The sequence below is a fragment of the Temnothorax longispinosus genome, chromosome 5, assembly GCF_030848805.1.
Source record: "Temnothorax longispinosus isolate EJ_2023e chromosome 5, Tlon_JGU_v1, whole genome shotgun sequence".
Taxonomy (NCBI): Eukaryota; Metazoa; Arthropoda; class Insecta; order Hymenoptera; family Formicidae; genus Temnothorax; species Temnothorax longispinosus.
The window spans coordinates 21899759-21919561 of NC_092362.1; the positions used below are offsets into that span (position 1 = coordinate 21899759).

Here is a 19803-nt window from a genome sequence, read left to right on the forward strand (position 1 = left end):
TGACTTTAATGTTTATTCGAGCGCGTAGGCTTTTCCTTGCTTTCCACGAGATAGGCGTGCGTGGACGTTTGTTTCGGACATTGCAACCGCCTGGTTTCACTCCGATGTCAAATTATACGAACGCTCTTAAAGTGTACCGTTGGGAACGTCCGGTTTTTCCATAAGCGAGCTTCCCGCCACTTTCCACGTTTGTTCAGCCCAGCAATCACAGTAGTTGGACGCTACTTATCAAAAGGCCGCCGCACCAATTATATGGTTTTTCTGCGACCTTGCGAAAGGAAACGCACAAAGAGATTAATTGAAATGTAGGCTGCGACTTCCAGTAAATGTTCTTAAGAGTACATTACACATCGGCGCGGCGGAAGCCCACGCCGAGTGAAACTCGCAGCGACAGTTTCACTTGTATTGCTTGTAATGTCCCCCAAAAAGTAATCTTGTATTTAAATTTGCAATTCATGAGATTATTAATTATCGCAACGTTATATTATGAATTGTATTCTCTATATATCGCTCTATGTATTGATTTAAAGCTTCTATTACTTTGCCGATGATCTTTACGGATCTTTTAACGCAAATCGACTCTTTGAACATAATTATAGATAAAGAGGTGAAAGGAACATCTGATAAAATGAGAGAATTGAGAACAGTTATCGCCGTTGTATCAGAACGGGCAATCGATCGAACTTATAGCCGGTTATAGTCGCACTACTGGTCGTGCTGTTCCCCCCAGTTCAACGTTCGCGTTTTAATGGCAAACGATCCGTGGATCCTGATTCCAGATAAGAACAAGGAGGAATGCTGAAGCACGTGTCGATCTCGCCGTGGAGAGGGCGGGCGGACAGCGTGAGCCTGTCTTCCAGCGGCGGCGCGAGTAGCTGCGGAAGCGGAAGTCCTACCCCCGGTCACACACCGCCACCCTCGAGGGCGTCCTCATGCGCATCCCTAGCACCCTTAACCGCCCTGTCGAGCTTCTCCCCGGCCGATACCGCGCCCCAACAGGTGAGTACCCCGTGATTATTTTCCCACATATTTGCAGGACTCGCTGTTTATATGGCAGGTGCTTCCGTAAAATCGTTAATCCGGAAACGAAAACTGGGGATTCCACTAGACCCCCAGCATTCTATATCGTTTACAGGTATATTAAGCTATCTAAGCCAAATTATCAGAACACAAAAATTTTATATGGAATTAATTTGCTAATTATTTGCTATTTTTTGCTTTTAAAAGTAATTTTTTTGTTCCAGCTATTAAAAAGTTACGAAGGACTGAATAGCTTAATCCAGCCCTTTGTAACTTTTTAATAGCTGAAGTAAAAAAATTACTTTTAAAAGCAAAAAATAGCAAATAATTAGCAAATTAATTCCATATAAAATTTTTTGTGTTCTAATAATTTGGCTTAGATAGCTTAATATATACCTATCGTTTACGAACAAGACCGCTTTTTAATTAATATTCTTGATAAATTCTTTTATTTATTTTATATCGTAACAAAGTGAGAGAAACTTATAAGTAGATACGTGAAAATTATGGAATATTTATTATGTTTGATACTTTTGATAGTAAACACAATAATTCAACTGATATATAATGTGAATGAAAGCATGATAGAGCTATTATTATAGTATAAAGCGCGACGGTTTCGTGTCGCCTGTAGGAGACGGTTAAGAACAACGCGGGAGAGTGTAAAAACCAGTCATGTTGCGTCCAATAAAGCAAACGAGGAGAACAAAACGGCATTCGCGGGCGGTCTGCTAAGTGACGTAAAGCGGTTTAGCGCAAATGAGAGCAGTGTGTGTTTTCTGAGTACTTATTAACAGCTGGACCACGTGTGTATCTGCATGACGGCGCCTGATGGATTCGTCATTTGTATTTAATCCATGATTATTCCTGCCCTGTAATTCACAAAGCGTCGTACGCTTCGTTTTGAACGTAATTAAGTGATGGATTACATAAATTAGATCAATAACGCCAGCAATAAAGTGCTTCTAATATCACTGAATATTAAATATTAACTAATAATTTTATAGTATATTTATACGATATAAGAGAGAGTGTAACGATAATAGCAGCCCTGTAAGGTTGAATATTTGGAATACTTGTCACTTTTATGGCTGGGATCAGTTTCAATGACAGTCGCATAATTTCTCACGGCTTCTGAAGTCCAGGCTATAGTGTAACTGCGCGACGCGTCGTGCGGTTTCGCGTCCCTTTTTGCGCGAACAGAAACATGACTCTCTCGAGAGACTTCATCCCGGGTAGGGGCATTTAGGCAGGGTATATTTTTCTTTACCATCTGCACAGACCGCTGAACACATGCTGTCATCCGAAATCTCGCCTTCTTTCCCATTCAACAAATACCGAGCACCTCTTGAAAATAATTATATTTCTTTAAATCTATTTTTTTACAAAATAATTTCGTAGTGACTTGAGGAAATAGAATTATCTGAAAGAGAATAGTCTCTCGTGGATATTTTCCACGAGAATAAAATAATGCAGTCGATTGTAAGCGGCAAAAAGTGCAGGAATTTTCTAAGGCGATTAAACATTTCTGCAATTTTACACGGCTGATTACGATCAAGGTCGACATATATTTAAAATTGTTTATTGTACTCGCGTAAACGTCACTATCCTCGTTTCCACTCGAGCTCCAGATATTACACGCGCGATTCTTTTCGATGCCTATGCGCCGAAGACTTTTCATTGTATTTACGCTTGTCTGACCCGTTTCGCACGCGGGTTGCAAAGGTCGTCGCAGAATGTACAGCCGCTTCCGTTAGTCCGTCCGAGATACCGGTCGTGTGCACCTCTACATATGATTATACATCATAAATATTTTTTTAATGGAGTACGAAATGTAGATATTTAATTAGCATTCCAATTATAATTGCAACGACTTTACTTAATCCAGCGAGTATCCACAGGCAATGTTGAGCATAATACCTTATACGATCACGATTGCTTGAAATTAAAATTTTAATTATGAGATATTCGTGGCGCTATAAATTCTGGAAGTATCTTTATCATCACGGCAAGAAGTATCTTTTTATTGTGAGAAATAATAAGAAGCAGAGACAGAGGAGCCCCCGTTTTCAAAGCACAAGATACGTACATAACGCAGTTTTTGTTAATGGAACCAAGGATTCTCTGTGAGAACCCCGCATACCGTGATGTCACACATATTGCAAGCATGTTCACAATGCACAGTGAAAAACTAAACGAGCCGCGGTAGCCATGGTGGATCCACTTAATCGAGCTCGCTGCCGGTCTACGCAGAGTTTTTTTTATTTTTATTGTTTGTTCGCGATTAAGCGGTATGTTTGCAGAGAGCATTGGATCAATTACCGACACTTGAATTCCATATTTTTCGCAATTAACACTGCAATACTAGACACGTGAGAGAGAGTCGCCATCGCTTGGTAGATTTTTTAATTTTCGAAACATAAAATTAACGATACACAAAATTCGATCTCATTAAATTGACTGAATATTATATTAGGACAATGAGCTAGGTCTTATATACATGAGATCGAATTTTATGTTTCGTTACGCTTTTAGTCCCACTTTTAGACCTGTCCTGGCTCTTGCAATATCCGGCGCGGTAGGCCGTGCTTCCGGTTTCTTTTATAATTCTACAGTGCGTTGTTGGGCGAATCCGATAAGCTAAATTTCATTAATTTGGCTGAATACCAAGTTTTTATAAAATATTATGTATTAATCGATGCAGTGCCGCGTTGAAATTTATATTGTCAATTATTTCTCATCTTCGTCGCAAACGTTGGACCTTTAGTAGTAATATCTGAACAATTATTTCGTATTTTTCAACTGATTGATTATATATCTAACTTTCTTAGAAAGAGAATAAATTGCTCGTATCATGAAGATGACAATCGGAAGTGGCGAAATTATCTTTGGCACGATATGTAGAACTATGTAGGACTGTGTGATTTCGAAAACGTTCATTGTCCCGTAATTCCCTCGAAGTAGGAGCGTTTTCGCATCGGTGACTCGAGGAAGGTCGAATTTACAAGCGGACCTCTCTTATTCGCGTCGAGGTGCTCGTTATCCAAGGCCGCTTTGCTGCATGTCATCGTGCTTTCAATATTTCATACCCAGATATCCAACAACAATTTAACTCTAAAATATTTTCAAAATACGTTACACTGCAGCGGAAAGTAGCTAAAATGAAAATGTGTTTGTAAAAACAATCATCAAAAGCTTCTTGTGATCCAGGCATCCATTATGCGACAGCAATAATAATACGAAATATTCAGCAGAGATGTCTTTCTCTTACGGTTATATATCCTGATTAACTCCATAAGTGGTCGCGCCGCCTCAGACTCGCAATTACACGGGCATTTACTCGAGAATCATTGGTCATTACTTCGCCACTCGCGTAATCAACTTAATCTCGGGTTCCTCGAGACATCCAGGTTCCAGGTACGCGCGATTATACACACGTACGTGTGAGAATAAGAATGTTCATCTGGCGTCGTTTCCACCAATGCAGATTCACGAGGCAACATTGCCTTTTTCTCTTCCTGCTCCGATTTTCCCGCTCACGCGGAAGGCGGGATGAAGAGCATACAATAAAAATTGTGTGTTTGCGTTAATTATTACGTGCCGCCTCACCCGCATGACGAGACACGGCGCTCAGGAAGAGATACAGAAAAAAAGCGGGCAACGTCTTCGTCAAAACTTTTCATCGTGGAAGAAGCCCCGTACGATGACGAATGGCGGTTTATAATAGCCTGTAATCAGGATACAGCTCATTCAAAGGTCCTTGCCCATATCCAAAGATAATTTCTTTATAACGCGAAACGTGAACGGATACAAGGCCTGAGGAAAAGGCCTCGCTTTTCTGTATGAAAATAATATTGAAAATAATAATATTCTCTTCTAATATACTTCTGTCCAATTGACGGGCCTACCGGTTGCATATTGAAAATCTCTCGTGTCGATTGACTCTCCGATCCGATTCTGTCTCCATCTTTAACAACTATTTAGAGAACTTTAAACGCGCGGCGCGTCACTCCTCCTGTAACGCCGAAGATAATTATAGATTATTATCCGCCTGCATTTTCTGAGGGGAACGAGAGATGAACTCTTCTGTTCGGATGGATCGGCGGCCTGGGAGTCTTTACCGAACGGACGATCTTAAGCAAACACACTACCGCCATACGAAAACACTTCGGTCACAAGTAAAAAGTAGGAACCGCAGCCACCCCGTTTTTCGTCATCTCGTGATGAGAAATTCCTTATTGTTGATGTAACTGGGGTGACGTGGTCTATAATCTTTCTGGAGATCGAGAACGAGATTTGATTTCGTTTACACGTGGAAATCCACACCGGGCGACACCGGATCGCATACGTGAAAGATAAATATTTTTATCAGAAAGATATCTCAGACGCGTAATTCTTAAGAGATATAGGTCGCAATTGCTTCTCTTCTTCGTAAACGTGGAAATATTATCGCGAAGTCCGCTGTATCGCTGTAATGCTTTTATCACATGTTAGGGGAAGAAACGAATGACTATATGCTAAGTTCAAGATTACGACCGGAAGTGTAGTATGTTAACTGCTAACAACAAGTAGCCGATCTTCGTGCGTGTGATAAGAACAATCGAATCCGGAAACATCACAGATATCGACTTAAATTTTTAAAAAGACTCACGAAGAACAGTTAGTTATTGGAAAGGATTTCTATGAAGAGATTTTATTTGATAAATATATACTTAAATAATGATAGAAAAAATTATGTATTAACAATAACTATAACAAAACAATATATCAAGGTTTTCTCTCTTTCTTATTATGCGGCACACGGAGAAACATTCGAATGATTATGGGTTTCTTAAAGTAAAATGACGTACTTTCTGATATATTTTCTCAAGTGATGGCGATTTTATGTTCTGCAGACGAAACCTCCGCGAGAATCCATCAATCGATTCATTCATATTTCGTGACGAATGCTGTGAGCAGAAAAAAAAAGTTACGCCGCGCTCGCGCCGTTATCTCGTTCGACTTGAATCTCGTTCTATTCTTACGAACAACGTACGCTAATCATCAGTTTTATTTCTTTACGGATATGAAAGCAGTTCGTGGAAAAACGGGTAAACGGCACCGATAAGACAGTAGAAAAGCGCCGATTGAGTCGAGACGCCAGCGGGACAGATAAACGAAAAGGAGATGCTGTTCTACCATCTTATTTATAGAGAGAACAAAGTGTCCAGTGTACCGTAAAAAAAGCAGAAGCTGAACTACAAAATTTCACTAATTGATCACCACCGGAAATCTCACTAGATCTCTAAAAATAATTTCCAATCCGGTAATCGGACATGAGAGCTTTGAAAATAAATGTTTTAAAGAGATTAAAGCAGCTGTCTGAAGCATAATGGTTCCTCGAAATCTACAAAAGAAAATAATTAAATAGAATACTTGTCATTTCTACACACAGCAAAACGCTGTGAAAAAATTTAATTAAATTTAATATACATATATAGCTAAAAATATAAAATAATGCAAGATTTAATAAACCGATTGATGGTTAGAAACTAGATCGTTCTTCAGCGGAACACTTCTCACTTGGCAAAACTCATCCGGCTCGCCCGATCGAGCGTTCTCGTCCTGTTCAATGCCACTGTATGATAATTCCTAATTGAAATGCTTGACCATTATCACCCGGGAATAGCATAGCTCTACATCCGCGATTTAACACTCGAGTCGGCAGTGAACCGGAATTCGTTGCTTAACGCTGAGTTAATCGGCATATTATGCAATATATATGACGCCTGTTCACTTCTCAAGTACGTTTCGACGATCGCTCAGCGTTTTGCACAATCGGATTATACGCAATATGACGCAGACGCAATGAAACCATAGAGATGTACGAAAATATCAATATGTCTCACGAACAGACGTTACGTGATTCACCACGTGATCTGTCGCGGATGATTTCATCATGTTGCAGGCAATTTCTCAATATAATATGAGAAAAATATCGATGAATTATATCTGTAGAATGTGTAAAAAGTCTTTTCATTATCTTCAAATTACTTTAATGGATGATATTGACAAAAAAAAGCTAGGTTAATAGCTTCATATCTATTTATTGCGTATATGAAATATACGGCATTAGAAAGCATTCACGAATTTTGTCTGCTGCAGCGAATCGAGAACGAGTGAATTTCATTCATGAAGATTATCGTAAAAATTCCCGAGCCGTGAATGTCGTCAGGGATTGGTCACGGGCTACTGGTGAAAGCACTCGCGTAGCCGGCCGCTCGCGCGCGCGAAAGTGTTCATCCCGCGAGTAACGCTCATTCACGCTACCGCGAATTATTGCCTGGTTAAACTTGGGCGATCCGAAAGCGCGATGTACGCGCCGTTAAATTAGATGTTTTACACGCTCGTAAAACGAAAGGAACATTCGATAATGTGCAAGACCGAGAAACGGTAGAAACGGCGTGGATCATAAATTGCATACAAGAGGGATATAAAATATTGTAAAAATTTCTCAATTCGTGGCTGAAAATCATAATCTTGCAAGACTGAACGATAACATTTTAGATTTTAGTTATATAATTTCGTAGTGTTTATAACAATTTGTATGTTTTTATTTGTATCGGACTCCAAAGTGAAGTAATGCTTTATCCTCAGTGACATTCTGCTTATTAATAAAGATGTAACAATTTTATTTTAACGTTCTCTTATCTTTATATAATTTCAGTGATAACTCTGAAAGAGATATCATGAATACATCGTCTTTTTAAAGGAATACTACCATTGGCATTGATTAATATTGATGACCCTATTTAGATTACTGACATAGAAGGAGCTTCTGTGGAGTTATTAGTTTCAGGAATCAGTTGTTATAATAAAACGATAACCGCAATCGAAGACGGATACGAGTGGCTCGCGGAGAGAATTCTTCGAAGAATTTGAAGCTATAACGTTGGCGTCTCGCGTCTCCAGTCTTTACGCATACTATTACGTGCAAACGCGTGCCAATGCATTTGCAATATACTACCGGCTACTTGCCAACCAAAGCGTCAAAAGGTCTTGTGTCACCACGAGACTACGAAATATCCAATCGTGTCACCGCGTAGGACGAGAAATTGCATTCTGGGAAATCCATTTGAACGTCCTTGATTGCTCATACTGGGAAAGTATTGAAACCTGTCATATCTCGAAAGATCATTACATGTCTGACAGTATTGTGTAACAATACTGTGAAAAAATATGTATCGCATGTTAAATATGCGGCTGAACGTTCTTGGGTGTTCCTTGAACCCTCATCGTCAGAAGACATTCAATAAATTTGTACAAAACTGAGAAAATGTGAAAGGTAAATTAAAAATTGTAATTTTGTCGAGAGATGTAAAATTTTAAGAACAAAGATACATTTTGAAACGAGATTATAATCATTTCTTAAGCAGGTGGTCGCTTGCAAAAGTCGCATTATGCAAGAATTCATGAGTCACTCGTGCCCCCGTGTCTTTGTTTCTACAATTAAAAAAGATCCTTTCCTTAACCGTTTTCCCCGTTCAATGTACAATTCAACATCTGGCCGCACGACAATTGCGGTTTCAGCCTCCAGTGCAGATGGTCAAGCTTCTCGTTCGTGCGATGCCGAACAATGCTGATTGTTACACTTAAAATTCTTACAGCTCCGTGTCAGCCTTTATAGATCTCGCATAACAATGGCCCGACATCGCGGCACAATGCAGTATAGGCGCGAAGGGGTGGTACATAGTGATCGAAAGAGTTAAAAGACATTTAAGCTCTGTTATTCATATCTCACGCACACAAATCAATTTCTCTTTTAAATGATGCTGCGTGCAAAATGCTAGAGAATATTTTGGGTTATTTTTTTTCGGTTTTACTATTATAATTACCGTAAATAAATACATGCATAATAGTTCGAATAAGAAATTGAATTTATCTAATTGTTTAAATTATAATTGGTTTTTTTATTACTAATGTTTAAACAACTCATTTGTCATCCGTAAGTATTTCAGGCGTTAAAATATCAAACGTGTGTATTTATCCCATCTTTTAACAACCGGAAAGTGGGTTTTTAAAAGTCCACTTTTGTAACGGTACGTCTTTTATCGCGGCAAGGAAGGAAACAACTGCGGACAGGCCTGACGAAAGAAAAATTACACAGTGCGACGGGATACAGGATGAAATGATTAATTCCTGCGGTCGCGAGGAAGCGTAATGTGAGAGCCCGGGATCGGGATCTTCTCTCGCTTCGGCCAAAAGCATTAATGATGTGCGAACAGGTTCCCTTCGTTGTAACTCTCTGGGAAGCTTAACGCCCGGGACGGGAGCGGACGCGTGCGTGTATCTTGACCGCGCCGCGGTGTGAAACCGCAGATCATCCTTTCTAGTGGACGAATACACGACGTAATGTCGTGGTGAAAGCGAATCATATTGTGACTGCCGAATTGCGGTGCTGAATCGCGTGAAGGAACAGCATTGATCGGCATCGATGACAATCGACAAGGACGCGAAATTTGGAGATAGAGGGATCTCAGTGTCGCTTCTCAAAGTTTCGTGCGACCATTTACTTTGTTCCCGATCGTTCGTTTGATTGTTGAGTTACACATAGTGAAAGAATGTGTCCGCAGTGTATACATTCTGGACGTAGTTCTTTGTCGTACGCTTCGGTCAATTCTTGCACGTGCATTTTAAAGAGAAACCAGGTGGCTCAGAATTCTGTTATATATTTATATAATATACCTTCAACCCATTTATATTTATAGCAGTAGGTACCAAACGATACGGGTCTTTTCACACGTTTTCGGTACAAGTTTCGAGCAAACAGAAGTAGTCGCAGCGTTATCGTACTGATCGCCACTACACGCCACTATGAAGGCCACCGGGACGTAACGTTTGTTCTGGTCGCAATAATTCCACGCGCAGCGAGCTAACGCAAACACGGTTATCGCGGCGACTCCGCAAGCGTTGATATCGTTGCTGTGATATACCGCGGTCGGCGCGTCGGCAAAACGAGAAAGGGGAAGCCGAATGAAGAAACTTACTACAACGGCGGACGAAGGGTGGGAGAGGGTGGTCGGAACGTCGGAAGAAAGAGTGAATGGGAGCACTGTGCGCCAGATGGCTTGGTGCGGCGTCGCCGCATCTCGACGCCGCACTGCCTACGTCCGATTCGGTTCCGTTGCTATTTCATAATAACCGGGAAAGGCTCTTGGAGAGCGGCTCTCGGCCGCATAACACGAGAGGCACCACTGACGATAACTGTCATGCGACTGACCCCTGACAATCCGTAACGTTTTATGGACTCGGCGGAGTTTATCACCGCGAGATTCTTTTTCGTTGAAGTCTGAGGGAATCGGGAGGAGCGTGGGCTCCGTTTATTCCTCGGCGATATAGAAAATCCCGAGATTATAGCGACGTCCTGACGGTGAACAATGAAATAAAGAAGGAAACGGCACGAATAACTGTAAAATTGACTGTTATTTTTCAAGCATTTGAACAGCACCTACAAGCAATAAATTAGACGGATTAAAAACAAACAATTTATATAATTTATTGTAATAAAATATGTTATTCAAGCTCGGATAAATATAGAGAGCTGCTTGCAATTAAAGACATAAATAAATAAAATTTGATGATATTTTTTTGAATTTAGATACGGATTTAAATATCTGAATTTAAATATGAATTTAAATGTCTGAATATAATATAGGAGTGAATTGCATCCTGCAGAAGTCAACCAACGAGATGCACAGGACTGCATGTCAATGATCATGTTGAATAGGATGCAGTTGATCCGGAGAACGGACCGTCTGTCCGATATTCAAAAGCTGACCGGATGAGACCTATACAAGGACTCAAAACAACCGGAAATTCTCGCGTCTCATACAAATATGATAGTACGTGGGTCCAAACGGACCGGCCGGAAGAGATGAGAGTCGATAACCGTAGAAACGATTCAATATCGAAGCGTATGTTTCCGTATCAGATACTGGAAATTTCCAATTTTAAATAAAAAAGAATCGGATAGTTTGAAGATAATGATTAGGATTAGGGAAAAGAAAACTATTAAAACGTATCAAAATGCGGATATCTTGATATCAATATCGCTAACTAATCAATCTATATTTTTAATTTATGCCATAAATTATATTTTTAATTAATGCGTGTAATCTAGCTTGCTATAATTCATATTTATGTAGAAAAAATTTTTTTAGAACGTTTCACGTTAGTTCTTTTTCTTTCTCTTCTTGTAATGAACAAAACATTACAGCATTATAGAAAAAAAAATAATATAGATCTTTGATTAAAAGTAATTAAACTAGTGTCTTGAAGTATACGTTTTATCCCGAACAATCGGATCGAACGTGCATCACGCGTAATGCACATGGTGCATCGACATGACACGACGACGGTCAGCGTACCGTGTCTCGCGCACATGTGAGCGCCGACTTCGTACACGCACACGTGTGAACCGGATCGTTGAAACGCGTAAACGATTGTAATACACGGTGCAGTAGCGTACGTGTTACGGCGTATTATGAGTTAAACAACGTAATAATAGCCACGGCGCCAGTACCATGGCATATCTGCGTCTGTGGACTTACGTATCGGGTGTCAGGAAGAATAATGCAGTCATAATCCATTCGATTGGATTTTTAAAAAATATTATTATTCATTAATTTAAGTATAAGTGTATATATTCTATCTTTTTCAAGTTAAATCTTCATTAAGATTTATTTTTACCTATTTGTACATACATTTTCTTAATCATATCTTAATGATTCTAACGACACTCGTGTTGTTGAACGTAAATAGGGTTGATATGAGTGGTGACAAGTGATATTCTTATTATAGGTATGGCGCCAGTATCATTCGTTCTTTTCAATGGCTATGATTAGGGCATTCAAAATTAATTAGTGTTATCTCACAGAATTATATGAGTGAATGAAAAAAGCGTTTGTTAAGCCATCATGATTAATTGTAACTTGAATAACATAATGACTAATGTGGCGCCATAGCGATACGATATATCTTTTCCCTACGATGTAACGGGTGATGCAGAAAAAATTATATTTATATAATAACCAACGAATTCTTATATTTTAATATTCATTTTCAACACATCATAAAACGTGTTTTCGTCGTCTACATCATGTAGTGCTGTAGAAAATTATTTTTCGGAGAAGTAATCTTATCATTCATGACTAGATATGCAATAGTGATAAACATCGTGTAAATGAAAAAGCGATTTCCCCAAGTACCTTTTTTATCGTTGACGGACAAACTGTCTCAATTCCGTAGTTTCCTACGCCCCCGATGAAAGAGTTAAAGCACGAACACGACACTTCCGGTGCAACGAACCCGTCGAACTCACTCACAGCTTTATTACGACACCAATATTAGTTTTACGGCGAACCACTGGAAATAGTTCGGTAAGATATACGTCATCGAAGTCTCGCGTTCGACAGCCTATATATAGGTGTGATTGTAACTGCACAAAAAAGAATTTATTGACTGCAGGTGCACGTTGCACCTGCGTTTTCCCGTAACCTTCAGCGATGTTATCGCAGGAAGCGTTTTCTTTTCCATTTTTTTGACAATATGTGCCTCGAATAATCGCCCGTCAGCTATCGAGGAAAATTCTAATTTACGATAAAAATCGAAGACAATATGATGTTTCAACTTATTTGAAATTTACTGATTTGAAAAAAACATTGTGAGCCAAGGTTAAATTTCTTGTGGTGAATTTTGTTCTCGTCATGGCGTACGACTTATTGACACTTGGTCAAGTGAAGTCAAGAGGATGGGTTAAATGAGACGGAACGTCATCGTATTTCGCCGCTTGCTTATTTTCGATCTGTAAACGATAATTTGAAATATCAACGATGTTTCGCGGAAGGAAAAGCAATTTCGCGAATCACAATTTTGATATGTCAAAATCTTAGCCGATTGAAAAACGGATTTATCCTTAAGAATATATGTCGTAACAATTTTCGTATAGTTTCAATACCCAGATAACCTCGCCAGTTAATTATATGAATTATTAACCATTAATATTAATCATTAAATAAAATTCGGGTACATTTTTTCGTCATAATTTTGTTTTATCGCTATTATTTTTGTAGACCACGTAAAACTAGAGGTGTGATTTAAATTAATGCTGACAAAAAAGATTGGAGCAGTCCCTTTTCGTATAAATTTCATGGCGTGCGGCTCCTGGCGCGACGTTGCATTATTCATGGTAACTCCCGTACCTTAAGTCACGATAATCCGCCCTTGTCGGTGTTATCGTCGCGGTTACGCTGGCCGCAGTCAGGTGTGCGTCCAGCGGAAGACTTCGTCGGTGCATTGACTGGGAACAAGGGCGAGTTGGCCGGTCGAGATACGAAGCGTGGCGACGTGATTGGACGAAAGACGAAGGAGACCGGCACAAAGGAAAAACAGCGGCCGTGATCGTGTGCACGGATGCACGACCGTGCTCCCTTTGAGCCCTTTCGTGACTCCCGCGAATTATCCCGTGCGCCCGTATCACTGCGAAAAATGATATATCGCAGGTAAATTATGGAGTGGCGTCGAATATCGCTTCGATATTATATCGTGAAAAAAATTTCTTTTTCTTTGTCTTTTTTCATGACTGGTTGTGCACCGCTTCGTAATGGTTTAACACTACATTTCTTTGTGACTTTGGTGTTTATTTTTTCTTAACAAAAATTTGATAAAAAACAAATAATTTTAAAGATATTTAAGCATCGAGAAGTTCTTGAATCTTTGCTAATGTAAGTAAAGAGAAATGTTGTGTTTTTGTCAATTTGAACTATATTTGTTATATTACAAAACATAACAATACTTACTTTTAACATATCAAGTGCAATATTTATACAATGAGATATGTTACCCAGTAATAAATTGTAAGAGATCGTTTATGTTGGCTGTGCAAACCTCTACTGTTCTACCAAATTATATCTTCAACACTTGAGAGCAGACGAAAAGCTTTAATGGATGTTTCGGCACGCGTGTTACGTACATGAAGAACGCACTGTCCAACGATGAGTGCCAGCTTATATTACTGCTGTAGTTTGCATTATACACTTTGGAAGATAAATTATCACTCCCGCACAGTTGTGTCGACGCTAAATAGATCAGAAAAATAGAGTATCTAGACTATATTTATAAACAATGATACTACATAGATAAATCAGTGTTATGATGTACAAATAATTTAGACGTAATATTAGTTTACGACAACTTTTTTGCAATAAAATAAATTTGAAAAAAAACATGATGGGTTTATATGAGAAAATATTAACAACGCAATATTTGCAAAATAAAGTTGAATAAGAACAAAAATTGTTTTAATGCAATTGTGCATCTAAATATTTCTGCTCGCTTTCCAATCAACACTTCAAGTAGATGCATTTAATTGAACTTAAATTTAATAGTACGTTAACTTCCGTTCATAAACTATGACTAATCGTAAAGCTAAATTTAAGCCATTGAATTGAGTTATGTAATCGAGTGAGCTTAATTCAATTTAAATAAAACATATTAAGTAGGAAATCCTGAATTATCTGCAATACAGTCTAATAAAAACATTATTAATTAATAATAATAATATTAAGCCAAATTAGCTTTTAATTAAGCCAATTTGGTTTTTTTAAATAAAAGTCTACAATGTATAAGAAAAAGACGATTATATGAAGTGTACGACATATTATCTCAACATAAAATTCTGTAAAATAACAAATATATCTGATGAAATGTAATACGATCGGTCGAAGGCTGACCATGACGTAAATCAATACATACGCCAATGCAAAATGTGTTTCGCGGTCGCAATTACGCGTTAATTTGTCTTCCGTTGGAAGGGCATTTGACGAGTCGCAAGTATGATAACTATGCTTGTTTCCCTATTCCACGAGAGATCACTAGCGTGACATGCTCGATGAGATTAAAGCCGTATCTACGTCGGGCCAGCATAGAAGAGGATGCTTTGTCGCTCTTCCACAGTCTACAAACCGGATGCGAGCATTCCACGCACGGCGGCTGTGTGTCGCTAATAATCGCGCGCGTGTTGGTAGTAACGGGGGACTTAAAGTTAGTCGAGTTGTTCTCGTTTAAAACAATCAGCAGAAGAGGAAGGACCAATTATACGGACCTGCGACCGTCTGTCACCGACTTTCTGCTTCCCTTAGTGTGCCGGATCATGCCACAAGTATAGGTAATCAAAACAACATGCTTAAATGTATGTAAATAATCCATCAATCCCGTTTCTTCAGAAGAAAAGAAATGGAAACTAAAAGATTGTCGACTAAATTGAAGCAGTTACGAGCAATTTAGTAATAGAGCGAATAACAATAAATGTCGAACGAGGAATGCAAAATTCGAGAAAATAAGTTACATTTTATAATCGATTTAATAAAAGGAGTTTCAAGTTTTTTATAATGAATTTTATTAATTCTAAATTAAGAATTGGTTCTAGAAAATCCAAAATTGCGATTTATTTTTGATGATACTTGGAAATGTTGAATCTTGTCGCATTGCAGTTAACGAGTTAATAACAATCTGCAGTATATTTTCAAATTCGCTCAATATTAGATACAATTGATTTAAAGTGCATGTGCATCATAAATGATCCTTTATCTAGTTTGCTAATTGTATGAACAATTCAACTGAACAACTGTGCCGAGTTGGCTTTGAACGTCCATTTTACGAAAGTTGCTAGATTGTTAGATTGTTACATTAAGTGTGTACAAAGCAGCATTATATTATGTCTGTATAATTGTTTGCCGTTGATAACATAGCGTTTCTCTAGCGAAACGCCGCTTTCACGCATCTCGTGAAAAGAAACTATTCTGGCATGCATATGTAATTGTTTTTTATTGCACGCTAATGAATTGAAGATCGAAAATGCGATGGTGCTAATGTTTGCGCATAATAAGATACGCAGCAGATAAAATAACAGAATTTCCTGGTGGGCGTTAATGTTTCCATTTCCTTGTGCTTCGCGTTTCGCGTATTAGTGTTTCTCTATTTTTTTTTTTTACAATATTTGCTCATTATGACAAGAATTGCTACATCCTTGCGAAAGCTTTCTTTGTAATAAAATACTTTTGGAATATTTCTCGGGAAGAATACTTCACCGTAAAAGTTGAAAGGGGCGGCACTTTCTTCGCAAAAGGGAGACACTCCGTCGCAGCTGTCTTATTCTTTTAAAAACGCGAAGCCGGCACGCGACACCATGTCCGTTCCGCCTTTCGAGAGGCGACAGGATGTAAACTCGAAAACGATCTATATCCCGTCGGTCCACTACACACAGCTTGTCCCATTCATATTTAAAAAAAAAATAATGGAAGTGAACCAACTGTCTCTGGCATTTCCATTGGTCACGGATTACTCTTGGCGGTGTGTTGCATAAACAGCTGCATTCTCTTTGTCGATCGATGACTTATTAATTTCCAGAAAAAATATCAACGAAACTTTCTCTCGGATTTTATGAAAAATTTTGCAAGAATTTACCAAGAATAAAGAAGGGAATTAAAATCGCGTGAGCGAGAGAAATCTTTGAGGAAATCTTTCGTACGTCAAGAAATTCCATGTAGCAATTTTTGCAATTAATCCGTCCGCTTCCGTATAGTTCATTGCTGCAATGTATTATTCGATTCATTCATAATACGTACAGCGCACGTACATCATTATCATTAATTCGCTAGAGTAGATGATGACTTTGTTATTACTGAAATGAATACGTACGATATATGTATATATCTGTATGTGTATATATCTAAGTAGCTTGTAGTTTTTAATTTACCAATTTATGGCTGCGGTCCACTTGACGCTACAAATGCTTTGAAGCGTTCTTCTTCTCTTTCTTTCTTCATATTGAAAGAAAGGAGAAGAGGAATGCTTCGAAGCATTTGTGGTGTCAAGTGGACCGCAGCCCGGACAGACTGATGCCTGTCAATGTTTAGCAGAACGTTTATTTTGCAACTGTTGGAAGTTTTCTGAACTCAGATAATTCTTCTAAATCTAAAAGAATAATCTAATCTGAGCTCAGAAAACTTCCAACAGTTGCAAAATAAACGTTCTGCTGAACGCAGCCATTGACACATAAAACTAAAGCAATCTATATTAGATGTGCCAGAAGCATCCAATAAATTTTCATATTAACTTGGATGCCAGATATGTGTCTAACAAATCAACATATTAATTATAAGTCTGCTTCTTTGAAACATCGATATAACAGGAAAGAGCAATTAAAGTATTTACAGAACTTGAGGGTATTTCTCTTTCTAAGGGTTGATTACATAATCAATTGGCGAGAAATGTTTTAAGTTAAGTCATGCATCCGGCTTAAAGAATGGCACGTTCGTGGCACGTCTATCACGCGAATTGCATCCTCGTGACGGCACGCGCATTCACTCGCCCGTGCAACGAGTAGTAACAACATGCGGTTTCGCTTTCATCTCGCGCGAGGAGGAAGAAGCCCCCGATACCATATGGCTCCAGAAGAAGCTTACGCACGTCGGCGCGGCGCGGGTTCGCAGGAAGGAAGCTTTCCAGCATGACCGTATTATGTTCCACGTACCAAGAACACATTGCGAAGAACACGGGCCATAGCGTAAAAGCGGGGGCACGCGATGAGGGCACGTGCCCCCTTTTCTTCTTTAGGACATCGCTGCTCCCTTTGTATCGTCGTTTGAAGGACCGGAAACGGGGTGTCAATTGTCAGCTACTCGTAGACGTTCGCGGCCGGACACGGCCGATCCTCCCGGCGAGCGAATTTGAGAAGGCGCGCTTCTGTGTGGTCCTTTGCGGAGTGGCTTCTTATCGGGATGCGATGTGCAGCGTGCAGTGATACAACGTACATATAAATATAGTATCGATTGACGATTCCGTCCGCGCACGTGTCTTATCATCTTAGCTTCTTAGCGGTAATTCGAGATTTTTATCAGATTGTCAATCTATTATACTTAGAACGTATATATCTCTTTGTTCTTTGTCAGTGTGATTCAAAGTTATTACGTTAGATTTGTTAAATAGACAAATAAATAATTTTTTAAAGAAGACTGGCATAGATAATAGTAACGTCTGTATTAGATTGCTATTTAATATCAAGATTATTAGACATATCATCGGACATCTGTCGATTAATACGGACATGACACTCAATTTAGAATAATTTACACATCACTTGTGCGCCTTCTTTAAGTGGCTGTTATTGATAATTTTGTTTCTTTTATTTTGAATTCATAAAACGCTGAAAGCGTCGTTGATAAAATAGAAGTGGATAGATCTGCCGTTACAACGGTAATCTATAAAAGGAGATCGCGAGATAATCTTGACCCACACTACATGGCATTGCCTCGTCATCATTATTACCGCCATCAACTTCATGCGATGTAGCATCCTCAATTTTATAACCCAAATGCAGCAGTTTACTGTTCCGTGGAAATAGAACATAAACTACGCGGCAATGTTGCAGTAATATTAGAGTTTTACTTCCGTCTCGTGCGAATGGAGAAGATAAACTGGACCATAAACGAAGGCAATAAAGTTCCTGTTTTTAATAAGTCTCTTCATTTTTATAGAATCGAGTGTATCGCACTACGTTTGCTGCAATTAAACAAATTTAACGATATTTTGAAGAAATCTCGATCAGTCCTCTCGAAATGTTTGGACTCCGGCAATGCAAGTGACAGTGATTGACCCTCGCGTGGAATTCCTGACCCCGGGGCGACGGGTTCAGAGACTCTGCAGTTGAACTCGGCACGCTCGATTTAGCGTCGTTTTCTTTCCGGCGAGAAGAACCGTGAAAACCGACGCCTTTATGCTAACAGCAGATATAGGGGTTCTCAGCACGAAAATAAAATACAAGAGTTCGTTATGCAAAGTTTAAATTACATTTGCTAATTAAGATAGATTGGATAGAAAGAAGGAAGATAACGTTTTTAATTAACCAACCCGCCAATAAAGTAAACTATGAATTTCAGCTTCTTTCTCAAGAGAAAATTAATTATTTAGCTATGTAATATAATATATAAAGTGCATCATTATCTAAATGAATTCTGGGAACACACATTGTACCCTGCAACATGAGACAACTTTTTTATTTTAATTTCATCACTAAAACTCGTCGCGAAATTTCTTTTTCACACGCAATTATTTAACAATTTCTCATTCCGACAAACTGATCATTTCGAAATCTCTCATCTAACAACGATAAACCAGCCGTGACAGACATGATTTTCCGTGATTTCTGCGTTTCTTCCAGCGAAACGCGGATCCGCGTGCTCGCAGAAACGAGCTCATTACCCAATCCGCGACAGTTATTTCTGTTATAGATCGAAATTATGTAAACCGTACCGTGCGACAAAATTCGCGGTACATAAGAGAAGAAGAAGTCGCACGGGCGACGTTCTGCCATCACAGCTGCACCGTCAAATCCTCACCTCGCGGTTTCCAGTCACATGATTTTCCACCGAGCGTGCGAAATGTGCGCCGTTCGGCAACAATTATGCCTCCCATGGCTTTCGTGGCGAGCATTGTCTCGCGTCGGGAAAGTGGCGCGAAAGTAAGAACCCGCAATAGGAGATATCCGCGGAGAGGTTTCTCAACGGATCCGCGATACGCAATCTCGCGGATCGCTGGATCGGCGAATGATCCTGAAAGGACGATTTATGTACGTGAGATCCGGGAAAATGGAGAGAGTGACGATTGTTGCTCGGGGAATCAATCGCAACGCTCTGAATTTAATGACTGCGACAAAGAGATCGCGTGAGATTAATTAACATAACAAGC

The 19803-nt window shown here is 39.2% G+C and overlaps 1 protein-coding gene across 3 annotated transcripts in view; it reads left to right on the top strand.

Annotated features, from left to right (window-relative positions):
• Rau (RA domain-containing protein rau) overlaps positions 1–19803 on the top strand; it is a 61149-nt gene that overhangs the window by 31229 nt on the left and 10117 nt on the right. For all 3 annotated transcript variants that reach the window (XM_071778377.1, XM_071778376.1, XM_071778378.1), the window contains one exon: positions 780–999. In XM_071778377.1, the coding sequence (XP_071634478.1) occupies positions 796–999 (204 nt within the window). In that variant the 5' untranslated portion in view covers positions 780–795. The remainder of the gene's footprint in view (positions 1–779; positions 1000–19803) is intronic.